This window comes from Limanda limanda, chromosome 6, assembly GCF_963576545.1.
Source record: "Limanda limanda chromosome 6, fLimLim1.1, whole genome shotgun sequence".
NCBI classification, from domain to species: Eukaryota; Metazoa; Chordata; class Actinopteri; order Pleuronectiformes; family Pleuronectidae; genus Limanda; species Limanda limanda.
In genome coordinates this window covers 2,475,900-2,495,093 of record NC_083641.1, presented here as the reverse complement: position 1 = coordinate 2,495,093, position 19,194 = coordinate 2,475,900, and the positions used below count along the sequence as shown (strand labels likewise).

The following is a 19,194-nucleotide window of genomic DNA, read 5'->3' as shown; positions in this document are numbered from 1 at the left end:
TGGTGAACCGATGGATGAAGTGTAGAAAAAAGCCTGGTTGCCAGACTGGAACTAAATCTCTTTCCACTTCACTTCCCCCCATGTTTTTTGTCTGCTTTTCTCTCCCTCATCTTCGCTCCCTTCCTCCTCATCTCCATCTCCTGCGCCCGTCTTGGCGAGAGTGGTCTCTTCTCCCTCACTCAAAGCACAAAGAAGGTGGCAGAGGCCCTCGTCCTCTTTCATAACCTCTCTCGCTCTCTCCCTCTCTCTCTGAAACAGTCCACCCATGCCCACTTGATCGCTATCCACTTCTCTCCCCCTATCCGTCTTTCTCTGCCTAAACATCCGTCCATCTCTCTTTACAAATCCTGTCTCTTCTCTCTGTCTGTCAGCTGAGGGAGAAAGCAGGGGTTTTGAGAGGAAGAGAAAAATTTAAAGCGAGTGAAAGCAAAGGAGAGGGGCAAGCGGGAGAGTGTGCAGGAGAAAATGGAGGGAGAAGAAGGGAAACAGCCGGAGGAATGGGGGAACGGCAGGGACGGATAGAGGGAGAGGGAAGAGGGGGTGAAAGGACTGCAGGGTTGTGTTGGTAGAGAGCTGGGGTATTGATTCAGGGCCTTTTGACATGCTAATTTGCATGCTGACTGCTTTAATCGCTCCCTCTTCCCATCACGGGCTTCAAAGAGGAGAGGAGAGGTTTTTTTTGGTTTTTCAAAATCCATTTATTTTCTATTTCCAGGAACAAAAACACTTCTTACGTCAGCCACCAGCTGTACACCGCAACCAAACAAGGTTATTAAATACTACATATAGATTATTTTCGATATATACACACACATGTACATACCCACTCACACATCCATACAAACTGTCGTATCTCAAATTACAGGTTAAAAATCAGTTCCCCGTCATCCCCAAGGGTGCATAGAATCCCCCCAACAGCCCATATGCGGCTAAATGTCATCAAATTGTCCATCATTTTGTAGTAGGCGTGTTCTACTCTGAGTCTGGCTTTCAGAAATCCAACCAGCATTGGCGCCGGATGCACGCTACCAGAGTCCAGTGCTTGGTTCCTACGTGTCAGCCAAATGGCTAGCTTTGCAGAACCAGAGACAAAGTTTAACAGGTTGTGTACAGCTTTTTCCTTTGCAGAATATTTCGGACCATAAATGAACAAACCAAATGAAAATACCTCTCCCAGGCCCTGAAACCACCCTTTCAACACATTAAAGAGTGCTTCCAGCCGTGGACACTGAACAAATAAATGTTCCAGTGTTTCAGCTTGGGAGCAGAACGTACACCCCTCCCCCAGCTCCGGATCAAGATGCGCTCTGTATCTGTTTGTAGCTATCGCCCCGTGCACTACCCTCCACTGGAGGTCTGCTGTCCGTTTTTCAATGGGCAGTTTGTACAAGGCCCGCCAGCTGCCTTTCGGAGAAGCCTCTGGCTCCAATAGCCCAGTCCACCTCGACTCTCTCACATCTTCCAGAGAGTGCAAATTGCTAACCTTTACACAGGTCTGGTAGACAGACTTTTTTCCCACCGTCTGAAAGCTGTCTAGGTGAGGAGTTGGGAAGGACAACAACTGACCACGCCTCTCCTGCCACTCCCCTACAGCTGGGCTGATGAATAAGGAGGGGAAACTGTATTCCGAGTCATCACTCCACTGGTCACACAGAGCATTGTTCCTTGCAAAGACTCTCATGGTTTGCGGCAGGGCGGCACAGACCTCCTCCAACACTTTGTTTATCAGTCTGGTAGAGTTGATATTGCTGTTCTCTCTCAGGGTATCCACCGATGTTGCTGTCATCTTTATCAGATGGCCCAGTTTGGTGCATCCAGCTCGTCTGAGGTTGTCTCTGAGGCTGGCAGACTGCAGTGTTTCCGACCTCATGAAGTCATTGAAGAACAGCGGTTCCTCAAACAGCCACAAACCAGGTGTTTCATTGTTTTCTCTTCTGACATGAAAAGTCTGCCATGCATCTAACATTGATTTGTAAAACGGGGTCAGCCCGGTGAGATCCATGTCCTCCGTTCTTAATAGGAAGAGATGTTTGTCGTAGCCTAATCTTCCAGCTCTCCTCAGCAGCAGACGTGCCGCATCAACACACCTCGGGCCACAGTTGTAAAGTAGTCTTTGAGCTGCCCGAAGGCGAAAAGCGGCAATTTTGGACTTGATGTCCACCAGTCCCTGTCCTCCTTCCACCACCAGCAGATAGAGGACTGCTGCCCGAACCCAGTGTTTGCCAGACCAGAAGAAATCCAGTATGGCTCTTTGTAGTTCCTCAATTAGTCCTCTTGGTGGCGTCAGAGCCGTAAGCCTGTGCCAGAGAGTCGAGGCAACCAGACTGCCGGCAACCAAAGCTCTTCCCCTATAGGACAGCTGGGGTAGCAACCATTTCCACTAAGACAACCGAGCACACACCTTCTCCTACACTCCCTCCCAGTTTTTTGCTAGAAACACATCGCTACCCAAAAATACACCCAAAACTCTTAAGCCCTCCTTCCCCCACTCAAGACCACCAGGCAGACCTGGTATTGCTTGACCTCTCCACTGTCCCACCAACAAAGCCTCGCTCTTTTCCCAGTTCACCCGTGCAGAGGAAGCCTTACAATACAGTGAAATTGCTTCTTGTAAAGAAGATACATCTTGTTGATTAGAGACCAACACATTTACATCATCTGCATATGCAGAGACTATGAGGGAATACTCTGGATCTGGGAAACCAGGCAGCGAGAGGCCACTGATCTTACCCCTCAACCTGCAAAGCAAGGGCTCTATGGCCAGACTGTATAGCTGCCCAGAGATTGGACAGCCTTGTCTTATGCCCCGCTGTACATGGATTGGTCTGGTCAGCCCTGTCCCCATCTTTACCATGCATTGTGCAGCATTATATAATAGGCTGAGCCACGCAATAAACCCATCACCTAAACCAAAAGCTCTTAATGTGTCAAATAAATAAGAGTGATCTACCCTATCAAAAGCTTTCTCTTGATCCAACGAAACAATTCCACAGTCAAACTCATATTTTTTACATACATCCATAACATCTCTTATAAGAAAAATATTGTCCATGATTGTCCGATCTGGTATGCAGTACGTTTGGTCTCTGTGGACAATCATCTCCAAAATGTTTTTTAGTCTGTTGGCTAAGGCTTTTGAAAGCACCTTGTAGTCCGTGCACAGGAGAGCAACGGGCCTCCAGTTTTTAACTAAGGCCAAATCTCCTTTCTTTGGCAGCAGGGAAATTACTGCTCGCTGACAAGAGACAGGAAGTGAACCTGTTCTCATACATTCCAAAAAGACGCCATGTAGGTCCGGACCAATGATGCTCCAGAATCTCCTTAGCAGATCATTGGAGAGACCGTCAATTCCTGGCGCTCGTCCTGATGCCATCTGGTTCTCCGCTTCTGTCAGCTCCTGCAGAGTTAGCTCAGAGTCGAGGGCAGTTTTCTCCTCGTGGCTAAGCTGGGGTAGTCCCTGCAGCAGCTCCTCACGGGACTCCATGCAGCAACTTTCCGCACCAAACAGGTCGGTGTAAAAAGCTGACGCCTGGCTCCTCATCTCGCCTGGACAGGTGGTTATTCCGCCCCCTGGGAGTCTAATGCAGGTGAGCTGTCTTCTTTGTGCAACTGATCTTTCAAGATCGAAAAAGAAAGCAGTTGGTGCATCCATGTCTGTTAGATGAAGCAGCCGGGACCTCACGAGAGCTCCCTTAACCCTCTCTTGCAGGTATGAGCTCAATTTCAACTTTTTTTCCTTCAGTAGTGTTTGACCTGTGGTGGAATCTACAACTAAGCCCTCCTCTATGTTTATAATGCTAGCCTCTAGTTCTTGAATGACTGCTTTAGCTGTGGCAGTGGAGTAAGAGGTGTACTGTTGGCAAAACACGCAAATTTGTGCCTTGCCTATCTCCCACCAGAGCTTTAAAGAACTGAAATCTGTTTTTTTATTTTTCCACTGGCGCCAAAACAGCTCAAAAGCTTTACAGAACGCAGTTTTCTTGCAGCAGCTTGTTATTAAAACACCAGTAGGATTTAACCCTCTCCCCTGGTGAAATTACCAACTCTATGCTAACCAGATGATGGTCTGAAAAACCAACCAGGCTAATGATGCTGTCACTTAGTCTGGCTCGAAGGTTTTGGGATATGAGCAACATGTCTAGTCTGGCTGCCGTCACCCTGTTTTCTCTGACCCTCATCCATGTATATTGTCTGGCTGTTGGATGCTTTAACCTCCAGGTGTCAACCAGATCTTGCTGTTTAATGAGACTGTTAAGGGTCTGCGCTGACTGGGGGTGAGGTTCTTCACTGGTTCGGTCCATAGTAAAATCTAGAGTACAATTGAAATCACCTCCGACAATTAGCTGATCCTGCTGATAGTTTTTAAGTTCGTTTTCTAGTAATTTAAAAAAGCGTACTCTCTCTGCACCTTGATTAGGGGCATAGACGTTCACAAAAACCAACACTGTATTTTCTATTTCTGATTTTACTAATAACAACCGCCCCTTCACTAATTCTGTAACGGATAAGATGGTTGCATTTATTGTTTTGGTGAACATTACAGCTACTCCTGCAATGAAGTTTGAGCCATGGCTTAAGGCATGAGGACCCCTCCACCATAAACCCCAGTCTACTTCATCACTCGATGTTGTGTGTGTTTCCTGCAAAAATAACACATCAATGTGTTTTTGAGCCGAGATCTCTGCTATAACAGCTCTTTTTTTACTTTCTCTTCCCCCATTAATGTTAAGTGACCCTATTTTTAATTTCCTCATAGAAAAGTCAGAAAAGAAAATAAACAGGAAAAATACAGAAATCAGTGAAGAAGAAAACACCAAGTGATGCATGATTATTTTACAGTGCTCCTCGTCTGTCTCGTTGTTTTTCCTTTAGCCTGTTTCCTCAGGGTTGTCATGTGTTTTTTCAGACGGAAACGTTTCTTCTCGTCGAGCTGATCCAACCCAAACTGTCTTTTCAGAACAGCCACCGATCTAATAAATGTTTCTATGTCATCAAAATACTCTTCCACTTTGGCTACCCTCCCATAGGTTACGTCAAGAAAGTTGTTTATTTCTTCCAAAGTGTAGAGGGAGATATCTCTAGCTGGGGTCCCAAAAGATGCTACACTCTCTAGGTCTGACTCCTCCTCCATCTCTTCACCTGCGGCCTGACTGGCTGACAGACTCTGTCCCTCATCGTTGTTCACACAGTGCTCTGTGGCACCTGAGGGACCTGCCTCCTCAACCTGTGACATTTCTGCAGCTGCAGACTGGGAGGATTTCTCTAGGTCCTCAGATACACGTAATTTCTTGGACAGACTCTGCCCCTCTGACTTCTCTGCTTCAGGCTGTGAACCGTTCCCCCCACTCACTGCATCACCGCCACTTAAGGCTTTGCCGCGAGTGGGCTTTGACACTCCAGCGCGAGGAGCGTCCACCGCTGCGGCCGGGGCGGACACCTCCGCCGCGGCGCCGGGCGCTGTTTCCGGTTCGGCACCGGCCGCCGCCCCGGTCCCCGAGCCGCTCGGCTCAGTTTCCGGTTCGGTGCTCGGTGCCGCCGCGCCCCCCGAGCCGCAAAGGTGCAGCTGCTGGCTCGGCAGCGGCCTGCGGGCCGCTGCCACTGCCACCTGCCGCTTCACTGAACCGCTGGTGGTGCGGACACGAGGAGCGCTTGTGCCCCACATCCCCGCAATCAAAACACTTAAAGCTCCCGGAGCTGGCGTACACCATGTTGAACCCATCCCCGTGCTTCACTCTGAAGGAGACCTCCAGAGAGTTCGTGGTGGATGACAGGAACATAAACGCCTGCCGTCTCAGGGACTGTACATGTCTCAATTTGGGATCCTTGCAACCGAGATTTAACGTTCTGAACCCGCTAGAAAATTTACCGAATCTGCTGAGCTCGGATCTTAAGATCTCATTTGAAATAAAAGGCGGAACTCCGGATACCGTGATCCGAGTCGCGGGAACCGACAGCGGGTTCACCTGCACGAAGCCGTCCCTAATAAACACTCCGCTCGCAATCAGCTGGTGCACCTGGGGTTCCTCCTTGAGAAATACCACGACCGCTTTGCTCATTCTGGAGGCATAAACTACATTATCGTGTCCCACCTGTTCTCCAACAGCCAGCAGGACTTCCTCCACCTTAACGTTGTCCCCTGGCGGGACTATTCTGACTCCCTGCCGGAGTGACGGAGGTGGCGTCTCCGTGGACGCCATTCCTCCAGAGACCCCCGACAAACCCGCGGTCTGTCGTTGCCACTTGAAGACGATAATAAAGAAAAGGCTTACCTTATCATGCAGATATGAAATGAGAAACAAAAACCAAGGAAATCCCAGTAAACAGGCAAACCCAGTTCAAATCCTCCGCGCCACTCACGCTTCCACCACCACCACTCACTCGCACCGGCAACGGAAAGAGAGGAGAGGAGAGGAGAAGAAAGGAGAGGAGAGGAGAAGAGAACTTGTTGCTAATTCCAGCTGACAACCATGTAACGCTGCTCTGTAGGAACATCCATCTTAATGTAAACTGCTACTAGCAGACACTGATAAACTTATCTGCATCGTATAGTTCACCATCGCTGTCCAATGGAAAGGTACATCTCAAGCTTTTCTGAATTGGATTGAAATACGACTATTTCAACCTTTAGCTTATTAAAAGTTGAAATTTTTTTGATGTTTTTGTAGGACAGTTTCCATTTTCATAAGCAGTTTGCAACTGGCCAAAACGGAACATCAAATTTCAGATCTAATATTTGTCTTCTTTCTCTCCAAGATGTTCCTGGAGCTGTCTCGTCACTCTCAACATATTTTTCCAGCTGTGCATTGCACAGAAAAGTGTCCATCAACAACAAACTCAAACTAATTTAGTCAGCCTACTGGCATCTTTGAGTTGGAGTATTTTGTCATTTTTTCCATTATGGATAAACTAAAAAAATCTGCCTAATTTTTTGTAACTCTCACATTGAAAAGCTTAAGACAGCTTTATGTCTGCCTGTTCAGTTTGAGGTAATTCACAATCTAAATCAGCCAGTTCCAGGTATTTAAATGACACCTGTTGCTATTTACCTCCTCATGAACTTAGTGAAATTATGTAACTCCAACAGCTCCTCACTGTTATAAAATATATAATATATTAGTAAGATTAAGCATTTTGGTGAAGCCCCATGCTATGATGTGAACAGAGTCCAATATATTTACACAGAGTTTTCTAGCAGCCAGTTCTAAAACCTTTGCAGCTCAACATACTATTCATTTTCAAATCCAGCACTGAGGGCGTATTTTCCACCAAGCATTTGAGGCTGTAATAATTCTACTCATTTCAAATATAGCTTGACATGCTTCTGGCACTGTCTTGAAAACCAGTGTCAGTTTCTTGAAACCAGGCAACATAAAGCATGTCGCTCCAGTGAAAAAAAGGAACCTGATTTTCATAGGAAAAAACGAGCTTTAAAGCCCAAATAGGAACTAAATGACTTAAAGATGGATGCTCGTGGCAGCGTACCGGTACACAGTGGGGTGTAAAGCTGGCACTGGGGGAGCACTATGGCCGTCCGCCCGGGTCAAGCTCGATCACCGGTGGCTTCCTGCCCTAAATACGGCACCACAGACACAGAGGTGATGAGTGTCGAGAAATGAAAAGGGAACAAACACTGCGGCAGGACGACAGCCCGAGCAGGAAAAGCATTTCAGCACCTCCGCTAATGACCGGCTGAATTACCACCAGAAGCCCCCCGACGCACCCTCCCGCCTCCGTCCAGTCAGGGGAAGTGTTGAGAGGGCTTTTTTTTTACATCATTTGTGGAGCTAAAGAAGAACAGAATATTACAACAATGCTTTAAGAACATATTTCAGCGCCAAGGAGAGGGTATAATGAGGATTGCTCATGAGACATTTTGTCCTTTTTCTCTGTGTCTGTTGTTCTTTCCTTTCTCTCTGTTGGTAATAGATTCTTCGTCTCTATTCAGGAGCACAAAATGAGCCTCTCTGGTGGCAGCGAGAGTGATGAGTACATTCACCTCTATTCTGCTGCGCTCTGCCCAGCTTGGAGTGTGTGAGTGTGTGTCTTAACACATACTGAAGCTTGTGTGTGGTTGCATCTGCTGTACATATTTATTTGCCTGTGTACTTAACGTGTCCTTTCTTACATGTGTGTGTTTGGACTTGTGTGTTTCGCATGGCTGTACGTGGTTGAATGTACATGCACGTACTGGTGCCTCTCACTTAAGACATGCTTCTCTGCAGTTGTATCTGAGTGCACACTCGCACACTTGTGCATGTTCCCGTGTGTGTACACGCGTCAGCATGTGGGTTGTGTGAACGGCAGCGGGTGACTAGCTGAATCCCTCACAGCAGTGAAGGTAATCTCATTATTCAGCCCACTTCCTGCCGCTGCCACCAGAGACAGGCTGACAAACACTAACCACCTCATCGGCCGGAGTAGAGACGACGAGGGGGAGAAAAAGAGAAGTGATAAAAGAGAGGGACTGTGAAGGGGTGAAAACTGTTAACAGAAACTCAGCGACAAAAATGGAGAAGGATAAAAAGGAAAACGAGACATAGGACAAGAGAAGAAAGCTCATAGGGAGCAACAGGTAATTTGAAGAGACAGGGGGACCAAAAAAAACAACAAGCCACCAAGCCGACCGAGAAGAAGGGACACACAAATGGTTGATATGTGTGTATGCAGAAGAGAGGGAGGAGGTAAACGAGGAGGGAAGAGAGTGACTAAGTCTGTGTATTTAAAGCCAATGGGGACCGTCGGGCTAAATAGAATTACTTGGTGAATTTAGAATGATGCTCCCAAGTGCATATTTAACACTGTCACAAGAGAGAGAGAGAGAGAGAGAGAGAGAGAGAGAGAGAGAGAGAGAGAGAGAGAGAGAGAGAGAGAGAGAGTATTGGAGATCTAGATACACACACTCACACACACACCAACACAATGAGTAAAGCACAGGAGAGAAACTTCATCCCTAAAACCTCTTAATCTCATACCAATAAGAGTTTCCAGCTCTACAAGGAGAGAACGAGAGAGGAGTCAGGTGAGAAAATGTGGTCCTAAACCTTCAATTATGTGTTAAGATTGGTTAAGATGACTGCCACTCTGCAGTCTCATCCAACAATAATGATTTGAGGACAAAACATTTACACTCACCGTCCTTTTTAAATAGACACCGCACTGCTGTTACACACACTCCTCATTTGCATGTTTTCACTGCTTCAAACAAGCAAGTATAGCTTTACTTTGATGTTTGTTTTCAGGAAACTGCCTTTATTCCAGATTGCCGTTTCATTCTAGTTGACGGCAATCTGGAATAAAGGCATATTCCTGAAAACAAACATCATAGTAAAACTGCTTTCAGAGCACTCCATCTTTCTAAATGTAGTCTCACATTGGCAAAAAAAACTGCCGTCATCATTTTCCCATAATGGCATGCTTAGTTACCTCTCTCCTCAACCATCTAATCAACTACCCTCCAACAGAAGGAACCCCCTCACCAGATGAGCAGCGAGGGGACACCCTGACCCCACCCCACCCCCCCCACCCTTTCCCCGCTGCGCATGTGGGGGGGATGTGGTTAACAGGGAAAGGGATCCCAAATGCAAACAGACATAGTACCCTTGCCTCAGATCAGGGGGCCCCTTGGCCCTGAGAGCCCTGGTTGCCCCTCTTGCCGTGGTCCAGAGTGAACACCCTAACCACCCTTGGCCTACCTCTAGCACACAGACACACACACACACACACACACACACACACACACACACACACACACCAGCCACAGCTGTCAAAACTCTGACGTCTTAATCAATCCTGGATCCACGACCCTGTCAGACACAGCAGTAAGATGGATGCAGAAGGGGGTGACCCCTGACCTCTGCCAGGGGTGGAGAATACAACTCCTACGTGCCCCACCAGCCCCCCCCTTTTACCACCACCCCCAACCCACCAAACATCACCAGTCTCAGTCGGCTCGGCTGCTGCCCCAAACAATGATGGAGGAGAGCCCATTCATCCTGGGCTGGGAAACAGGGGCCAAGGTGCCCTTGTAACCCCACACGAACACAAGACAAGAACAGACACACAAGTATGTGAACGCACACTCACACACACACACACAAAACAGAGCTCATGTTCAAACCCTTATAAACAACAGATTTACACAACACTAAAGTGAGCATAGGATGAAATACTCTAATTCACTTCTTAAACTTTTTAATTAATCATAACCCCCAGTCCCTCCCTGCAAACCTGGCTCCTATCTAAACCCTTGGTGTACATGGTAACATGGCTCCCATTGAGCCTGTCTCACTGAGGGATATTAACCAGCTCATCACTGCACTTGTAGACTGACAGTGGCCACCACCTCTGAACCCTTGAGTTACTGGGGCTGACCCACACAAACGCGTTGGGCTGCCATGCAGCATCACATCCAGCGCATGTTACCCTATGTACAATTGAAAGCGAAATGTTTAACATTTTTAAACAGTGTAATTGGAGCTCAAAGTGAATGGAGTGCATGTACTGGCACTGCAAAGTTAAACAAAGCAAAGCAGATGCAGCGATATGTGAACTAAATGGATGTATTGGCTTGAGAAGCATTTCTGCCAGCTCCGAGGCTGGCAGGCACTACGAGACTGCATTAGTCATATAAAAGCAAGGGGTTCCAAATCCTTTATTGCCTTCTTTGCAGTGTAACAGCTATTTATCTTCGCTAGAATTAAAGGAGAGATAAGGAGTCTATTTCGATGTGGCAGGCAAATTAAAGTTGTGATATACAGTATGAGATCAGGGTTGAAATGAGAGGTTATTATAGTAAACAGCATGACAGATAGCCAATCCTGGGGAGATTTACCCAAAGTTTGTAACTAACTACCTTCTGGTCTCCTTCAATCACCCCTTCATTTCACTCTGCTTCTTTGAAGCTGCCCCCCCGAGGAAAAAAACCCGGCCTCAGCCATCTGAGCAAAGCGACAGCGAAGATGGACAACAAGAATTTATAATGCTTAAATAACACTCTTTTTCTTTCGAAACAAATACACATGCACACAAACCCATCTGTGACCACCACCACCACCACCCCCCCACCACCGCCACCACCCCCAAGCAGCCAGTAGTGCCCTTAAATCACCAGACCTGTTTGTCATGCAATTAGTCCTCCAAGATAAAGGCTCCCTTGTAAATAAGGAGAAGTGTAGTGGTCCATCCCCCTGTTAATCACCCGTGCCCAGCCTCTGACCCCTCTCTGCTGTGGCCCACTGCTTCTTTCTGGTGTAAAGGTGGCGGGTGAAGGTTGCTGTAAACCAATCGTGGCCAAATTAGCATTCACTCGTCTGGCAAGCTGACAACTGCGCCCTGGCTTGGCAAAATGCTGCATGGGATCCACAAAACAGCTGCTGGAGACTACTGGATGCAATCCACAATACAATGCTGCAGAGCATAAACTGATACGATGAGCTATGAAACCACCCAGTTTACTTAGTGGAGTCTAACAAAGTGCCAATGTTTATGACAGCCTGACCTAGAAACCTGTAAAAGCAGAAGTTTCGAAAGATCTATTGGCAGGTTTTGTAGACATTTCGAGGCTATGATCTGATCTCACCAACATACTGAGGGCTCTGTCGGAGACACTGCTCACTGACCTTAAAACCTCATCAAGCAGCCCTGTATAGGATCACAGCGAGCTGAGACTGGAATAATCGTCCACGAAGGGCCATTCCCCCCTACCAAATAACACCATTCCAACTCCATCTCACAGCTGTGTATTTTCACACTTGTCATACCTGCTTGGAATGATAAACTCTTTCTCTCCTATATAGCTGTCTATCTCATTTTCCCAGCTTCAGGCTCCACTGGGAATAAGAGAAAGAGCAGGTGGGGGTGAAAGACAAGGCAGTAGTGTGAACCGGTTGGAGCTCGACTATCCCCTCCCGGTGTCACCAATTCTCCTGGGATGCACCCCACTGCACAACACCTCCCAGTGGGCCCACTAATTACTCCATTTACAATCATCATTGCTCCTATCATCCAACCAGACACTGGCTGTAGAAAACGGGAGAGCGCAAAGGAAAATTATCCAACAGCGCAAGAGGTAGGTGAGTCGAGGGAGGGTGGAGAGGACAAAGAGAATGAAACAGTCATTAATAGGGAGATAGAGCAAGAGGAGGGGTAGGAGTGAGGTAGAATATAGTACAGAAAGGTGGTGTCAATGAGAGTGTTCTACAAAAAGCGAAGGGGGCCAAAACAGCCAGTCAGCCCCGGAAAATCAAGACAAATGTAATTTCCTTACCTAGGCATTCTGCATTGCGCTCCTCATATCCAGGGTTGCACAGGCAATTCCCAATGGGGACCAACCACTCTCCGTCAGCCCCACAGTACATCTTGGGGACCTCCTTCTCCTCTGAATTATCCACGCATGAGCCACGAACTTCCACAAGTGAGGAGGTATCGGCTCCAGTGATGGTATCAGGAAACTGGGCCAAGTTGCGCACTGCTAAAGGACATTTCTTGTAGAAGACCCTGACAGACACGAGAGCGATGCATGCTCCAACATCCTGGAAGGCCAAATAGAAGCCCTTGCGGGTCAAGGCGCCGACATCTCGTACCTCGGTGTTCAGTTTCATGATGCGATCACCAATGTCCACCTGAGTGAAACTCTCGTCTGCTGCAATGGTGTCGATCTTTCCAAACTGGTTCTCACGGATGTAGCGCTCTTTGTCATTGTTGGACTCATAGTAGTAAAGATTGAAGGTTTCCTTGCAGGTTCCCATGACCCCCGGGAGGCTGTTGCAGTCTCGGAGGGTGAACTTGATCTCAATGTAGACTCGTTGAGCACCACCACGGGGGATCCAGTCGGTGCGCAGCCAGTTGTTCTGGTTTGGCTCCATGACGTTACACACCTGGTACGTCCGAATGGGAATGTTCTTCTCGTCCATAATACTCACTTCCTCCCACTGGGGAAAGGCCAGAACATTAAAATGTTACAAGGACATAAACATCTTAAATCATACTTAAATTACAAATACCAAGACTGTGGAAGAAAGTGTTGTTAAACGAAAAGAACATCAGAAGAATATCAGAACTAAAGGCTCTCCTGATCAAAATGGACTGTGTAAGTATTAAACATGACTGAGAGCAAGTCTATACAAAGAATGAGAGATACTGTGCAAAACAACCTGCCGGAAAGATTAGTCAATATTTGGCTCTCGCCAGAGCGATAAATTGATGGCCAAACTTAATGCATACTTGATCAATGGCACCTAATAGACCTGTTAAACCCTGAAATAGAATCATAAAGATATTAATATTCATGGTCTTTCCCTTAGTGATAGAAAGGACATTTGTAATTAGTTATATGCATAGGAAATGCCTAAAGTTAAATAAACTAAATCCTGTACACCCACACCCGAACACACATACAGATGTGGATGGCTCAGGGTATCAGGAGTATATAAGAAAAGAGGGGGTTGTGTGAATGTAAAAACTAAAGGTCTCTCTGAACCAATGCTAATGATCTAATATGTGCCTGCTTTACATCTGCATACATGATGGGGGCTGCTGGGAGACAGCGCAAATGTTCACCGCTGTTATGAGTTAGAACTTGTAGGGAGCGAGAGGGAGACGCTGACGTGGGGCACATGAATTACGTTATCCAACGAGGCCTGTCTTAGTTTTGCCGAGAGCCATGTTTGTTTTACTTGTGATAAAGTTCCCCTCTCGACAGAGCACTGTGAAGCTGCATTAAGAGGCTCAAAGCGTTGTGTTCCCTCAAGTTTTTCACCGTGTGTTTTAAATAGAGTCTTTGAGTGAGCTGGGCTGTAAACGGAGCAGACAGGCCTTTGGCTGCTGTAGCCTCAACCATCTAGACACTGAACAAAAAAAAAATAATAATAACGAGACAGTGGAAGATATAGGTTATGCTGCCAGATTTGATTTGAGGCCTTATCGTAAACAATCTGGCTTAAAGCTTTATTTCCCCAGAGAAGGGTGGGATAATGCTAAACAAAGCTGCAGCTGTATGATTTGAGAAAATGTCTATCATTCCCGCTGCTCCATCTCACTCTGCTCTCCTCCTAGAGCCCCCCTTTTGTTGTGGAAATCAAGCAGTGCTGAGATAAGGCTGCACCTTCCCCTGATAGCAGGGAAGAGGAAGAATAAGGCCAATTGGTCGTAATGAGGGGGTGAATGTGGGCTTGACGGGGGCAGCCGGGACCCTGTCAATCACTTGTTTGTGATAAAATGGCCCAGGGAGGACCTGAGCTCAGCAGCAGCCAAATTGATTTAGGAAAGCTTTGTGTAGCAGAGACGGCAACATGTGCATGAGGTGAAATTCTGTTCCCCAGGATTCATATTAATTAGTTGACATTAATGTTGCTAATTAGTAGTGAATTTCAGAAAACGTTTGAGCCTGATCCCATGGTCATTTATAAATTTAGGATACTTTTGGGCCCTTTTTTAACCCTCAGATTTAGACCTGGTAAAAGGTATTGCATGGTCTTCACCTCTCTCTAACCAGCTAATGTCATCGGCACATCAGGTTCACTGCAGCCTAACTGCAGTCCCAATTCTTTTCCCACTAAGAGACACTGTGGATATCCCAATTAGACTGAGATCACACGTTGGGTCGACCCGATTCCACGTTGCTTTATAGCCTGACCCAGTCGTCCTGCGGCAAGAGATGGACCCCACTACACTTTCCCCCTTATTCATCCATTCCAGAGGACCCTCTGTCAGCTGCCAAGTTCCCCTCTCCCCTCCTCTCCCCCTCTCTACGACTCAATGGTGGAAAGGGATATAAAGTTTCTCCACAAAGACCGATTCAATCCACCGTCTATTCAGGAAACCTGACGCCCGCTGCAGTATCGGCCTCAGCATCTGACCATTACAGAGTGGTTAGAGAGAGGGGATCGAGGAGAAAAGGGGGAGAGACGGGTGCCTATAGACCTCGTGGCTCTCAAAGTGAATTCCGGGGACCCCATGGGGCCCTGGAGTGATCCAGGAGGTCTACAACAAAACAGCAAAGTCTGATTTATCCATACTTCAGTGTATGATACTGGAAATGTTGCCTGGACCTCACCCTGAGTCTAATATCCCTACAGTGCAGACAGCTGCACAATAAATCATGGTCAGAGTATTCCCGTAAAGGCCTTCCCGGGACAAACGTCTTATCAAAGGAGTTTCGGGAATGTAACTGGTGGTCCACTCAAGGGCTCCTGCCAATAAAGCATATTATCTCTCCATTTTTGCTCAATAGGGGATCATGCGTTCCTAACAAGGGGACACATCTTTGCAGTAGTCTACTCACCCCTCCTTCTGTCGGGTTGGCGACCCATCCCAGCTCCCCCTGTACCGATCTGGAATCCAATAACGTGACTGGAAAACAAGAATGGGAGAGGTGAGCGTCAGTCGCTCCACACAACATTTATAATCCACTATAGTCTCACAGGCTGAGAAAGGAAAATGTGTTGATATATATAATTGTTAAAATGATTCACCGGGTGTAAAAAATATGGTGAATGTCAGAACAGAGACAGAATGTACAACTGTAGCACAGTGTTTCTTACAAATTACTCAATTGTAAATGTTAAGCTGTGTGTACAGTAATCCTCTGCTGGGCTTTACATGTGTCGCTTCGATTGATTTTCGTTGTGAAAAAGATTTGTTCTACAAATGACGAATGCATTTCCCAAGTGTGTGTAAAATAATGATTTTTCAGTTCGCTCAGAGGCAGCTTTAAGCCTGTCTGATGTGATCGGAGTCAGATAGAGGAGCCGTGTGCGTAAACTTGAACAAGACCCATTTAAATTGCTCCTGACACAGACGGACAAGCTACCTATAAATGAAAATTGCAAAGCAATAATTCAATCATATAGAGACATGGATTGAGCACATCTATATTTATTTTTAGGGTTGTTTTGAGTTCTGATTCGTTACTGGACACCTCAGCATAATCACTAAATCCCCATTGATGTAATTCTCCTGTAAACAATAGACTGATCCATTTTTAATGTCAAACCCTTGCTTCATATTGAAATAACAGTCACAGTGTGATGCATTGTCGTGGACTTGTGTTCAACAGCTTTGCTTTGCCGAACAGGACAGACACAGAAGCGCAGATGATACTTCGTGCGTCAGACCGGTGTTTAGAATCAAATCAAATGTACACATTTTGTTATATTTGCGGTAAAATAAATAAATGTAATATAAAGGTCTATATGCTTTGTATTGGGTCAAACATTTTAAAACTGCGCTCCGGGACCGCGGGCAGGACGATCGAGTCCTGCGAGCTTCGGAGCGTCTTGTTTTGAGGTTACAACATGTTCAATTTAAACATGATTTTTTGATAAACTCTATGCACAACTGAAGATCATTTAACAACCACCATTATATGCTTAATTATGGATTGAATCTAGTGCGTCATGTGGCACAATTGAACTTATAGAATCGTTTTCCTTTAATCCCCAAAATAATTTTCCATCTAAACTGGACGTGACCACAGCAGCGACCACTGTTGTAAAACTGAGAATTATTCCTATCCCTCCTATAGGTCTGTTTGTGGTGATGCCACTTCTCTCCGGACACACATCGGCTTGACCTTCTCTCCTAACACAGATCGGGGCTACACGTATATCCCTGCTCCCAGCCCGTCCTCCCGGGCAGCTGGACCGACCCGAGCCCGAGACACCTCTCGTCCCAGTCCAGTTCACAGGACAGAGAAAAGACGCTGCGTAAAAGGTGCCCGCCGGTGCTTTCCATCGCGGCTCCGCGCAGCCACAGAGGACACACTGAGTGAGTGAGGCTCCGCGGCGCAGAGACACACACACACACGCGGGGCAAAGAGACAAGTCCGCGGCAGTTGTTGTTTTCTCCCCTTGTCCTTACCTTCATTCGGGGGATATATCCGAGCCGGCGAAACAAATGTAGATATCCCAAAAACAAGAAAGGTGGCCGTGAACAAAATCCCTGCCATGAGTGCCATTTGTGTCGCTGCTCCGTTTTTCCTCTCCTCTTTTTGTTTTGTTGCTCTTCTCCCAGCTCCTACTCTCTCTCTCTCACTCCCTCAATCTCTCTTTCTCTTTCCCTGTGGAATATGGGTTTGAAGCGGACAAGGGGAGAGAGAGACGCACCGAGCGCACCACAGCCAGGAGGCGGGTCTTCTGTTGGAGTCTGTGCACTCTGACGCGGAGCCCGTCAAACCATATAGGAAACGCAGTGGACAGAGGGGGGCAAATAATCATTAACAACCCCCCCCCCCCCACACACACACACACACACACACACAGCCACCATCCTGTACGCCTAACTCACTCTTTGGTCATCTAGCCAGAGAAAGGACGAGGATGAGCTTGTGTGGAGTGACACTTCTTTGGCTCGCAGGTCCAAAGGAGAAACTCACTCTGGGCCTGAGTCACCGATTGACATATTAATAATAAACAGCGGGTGAAAATGCCATGTGTTATAGTCAACAGTGACAAAGTATGGCTCAATGTGTGTCTGTGTGTGTCTATCTGTGCGCCTTTATTCCATATAGCCCAGAGCGCACTTAACAACGCCCGCTTACTAACTTTAAATGAGACACAGAACCTGCCCCTCAAGTACATATTAATATGCATCAAATGCAGTGCGTCAGTGCTCGTCCTCTGCGCTCCTCAGCAGTCACACTGTGCTGATCCTGCATGTAAGTCTGGCTCCAGTAGAGCGCAGCGCTGTCCAAGGTGAGCCGCATCAGACCAAGGTCGCCACCTAGCGGATATATTGACGCCTGTTCTGCCTCCAAAATTGGATCAGGGAACAAGCATGAGCATGACCTGCAGAACACTACAAGCTGTTGCACTTTGTGAAATTGACAATATCGTTTTTTTTAGCTTGTGCTGGACTAGACACTCTACGCTATTATTCTAATGTTATCAAGGCTTTACAGGTGTGAGATCTGCACCCTCACCCATGTGTAGGTGCAGTGTAGAGCAGATGTGGTGTGTTGGAGCTCCAGAGGTGAGCGGTGCACAGGAATAGATGTTCTTCTGGGCTTTTCTTTTCAACAAAGGTCCCATTGTTCATGTTTGAGAAAGGCCAGCTGTGTGCAGGTTTGGGGTTTTGCCCACAGGGTGTTCTCAGTCTTTGTATGTCCTCCCACACAGGTCTTCAACAGCTCCCATGAGATGTGCCCATCGCAGTGGCCGGCAGCACCCTTTGACTGATCTGCAGCGGAGATTGTCAGTGAGTGGGCAGGTTAGGGTGTTCTGCATCACCACACACTGCCGCCATTGACTACAGATAGGTTTCCACATCCATAAAACAGCACCTTCATAATATTGTGTCTGCCTTTGCTGCATTTTACAGATTACAAACAGGAATTCAACGGGAGAACATACATAGCGCTGAAGTGTCCTTGGGAAAGTCGCTGAATCCTTATCAGCTGTGGGACTTCTGATCCATCCTGAAGGTAGCAAAATCCCCCAAATCCAAGAAATGTCTGGATATCATGATGTGAAATCATACGACCTTCAAATGAATTTACATGCATTTTGAACTAAAGCAACTTTATTCAATTTCTGCACTTTTTTCACTCTGGTTTACTCTGGTTCACTATGGTTCACTCTGGTGTCTGAATGTATTTTTCTGTCATGTCATTACAGCATCATACATGCTCTGCATGCATGTGCCTCTGTGTTGATATATATCTGTTGCCTCTAGCATCAGCTTTTGGCAGTCTGGCAGTACCCATACCTTTTTGTAGCTGTCACACCAACCTCAGGCTTCCAAGACTTGGCTACAATATATATTTTTTTGCCCATACAAGGAAACATCTCAGAGTTTTCTCATTGGGGTGATCTCATTGGGAATAGACCTGCCTTTGTTTCAAATGCTTGAACACACATATTGTGGCTCTATTTTCCCCTCACAGATGCCACTCAAAGAAAGAGAGAGTACAGTGTGTTTATATATAACTGGTTGAAGAGGGAAGCGGTGGATTCCGGATCTTGGATTGCTGAAGGAAATCAATGAATGAGGTTGATTTGGAAGCGATGGAGAGGTGTGTTTATGAGTTTATGAGGGTCCTGGGACACAACACTGTGCCATTGTGGGGTTAAAGATGCAAAGCATCTCAACTGGCGTAATGAAGCAGACAAAGCATCTGGTGCTCCAATGAAATTGGCCAATTTACCCCCAAACATTGATTGTCCAAAACTACATCCCCAGATGAAAGGCACTTTTCCC

At 46.8% G+C, this 19,194-nt stretch overlaps 1 protein-coding gene across 1 annotated transcript in view; it reads right to left on the bottom strand.

The window, feature by feature from the left end:
• The window catches only part of epha4l (eph receptor A4, like), a 59,850-nt gene extending 42,864 nt beyond the window's left edge, over nucleotides 1-16,986 (bottom strand). The window contains exons 1-3 of the mRNA XM_061073383.1: nucleotides 16,858-16,986; nucleotides 15,281-15,348; nucleotides 12,266-12,929 (exon numbers count right to left, since the gene is read on the bottom strand). Coding sequence (XP_060929366.1) covers nucleotides 12,266-12,929; nucleotides 15,281-15,348; nucleotides 16,858-16,954 — 829 coding nt within the window. The 5' untranslated portion in view covers nucleotides 16,955-16,986. The remainder of the gene's footprint in view (nucleotides 1-12,265; nucleotides 12,930-15,280; nucleotides 15,349-16,857) is intronic.
• Between the last annotated feature and the right edge of the window lie 2,208 nt (nucleotides 16,987-19,194).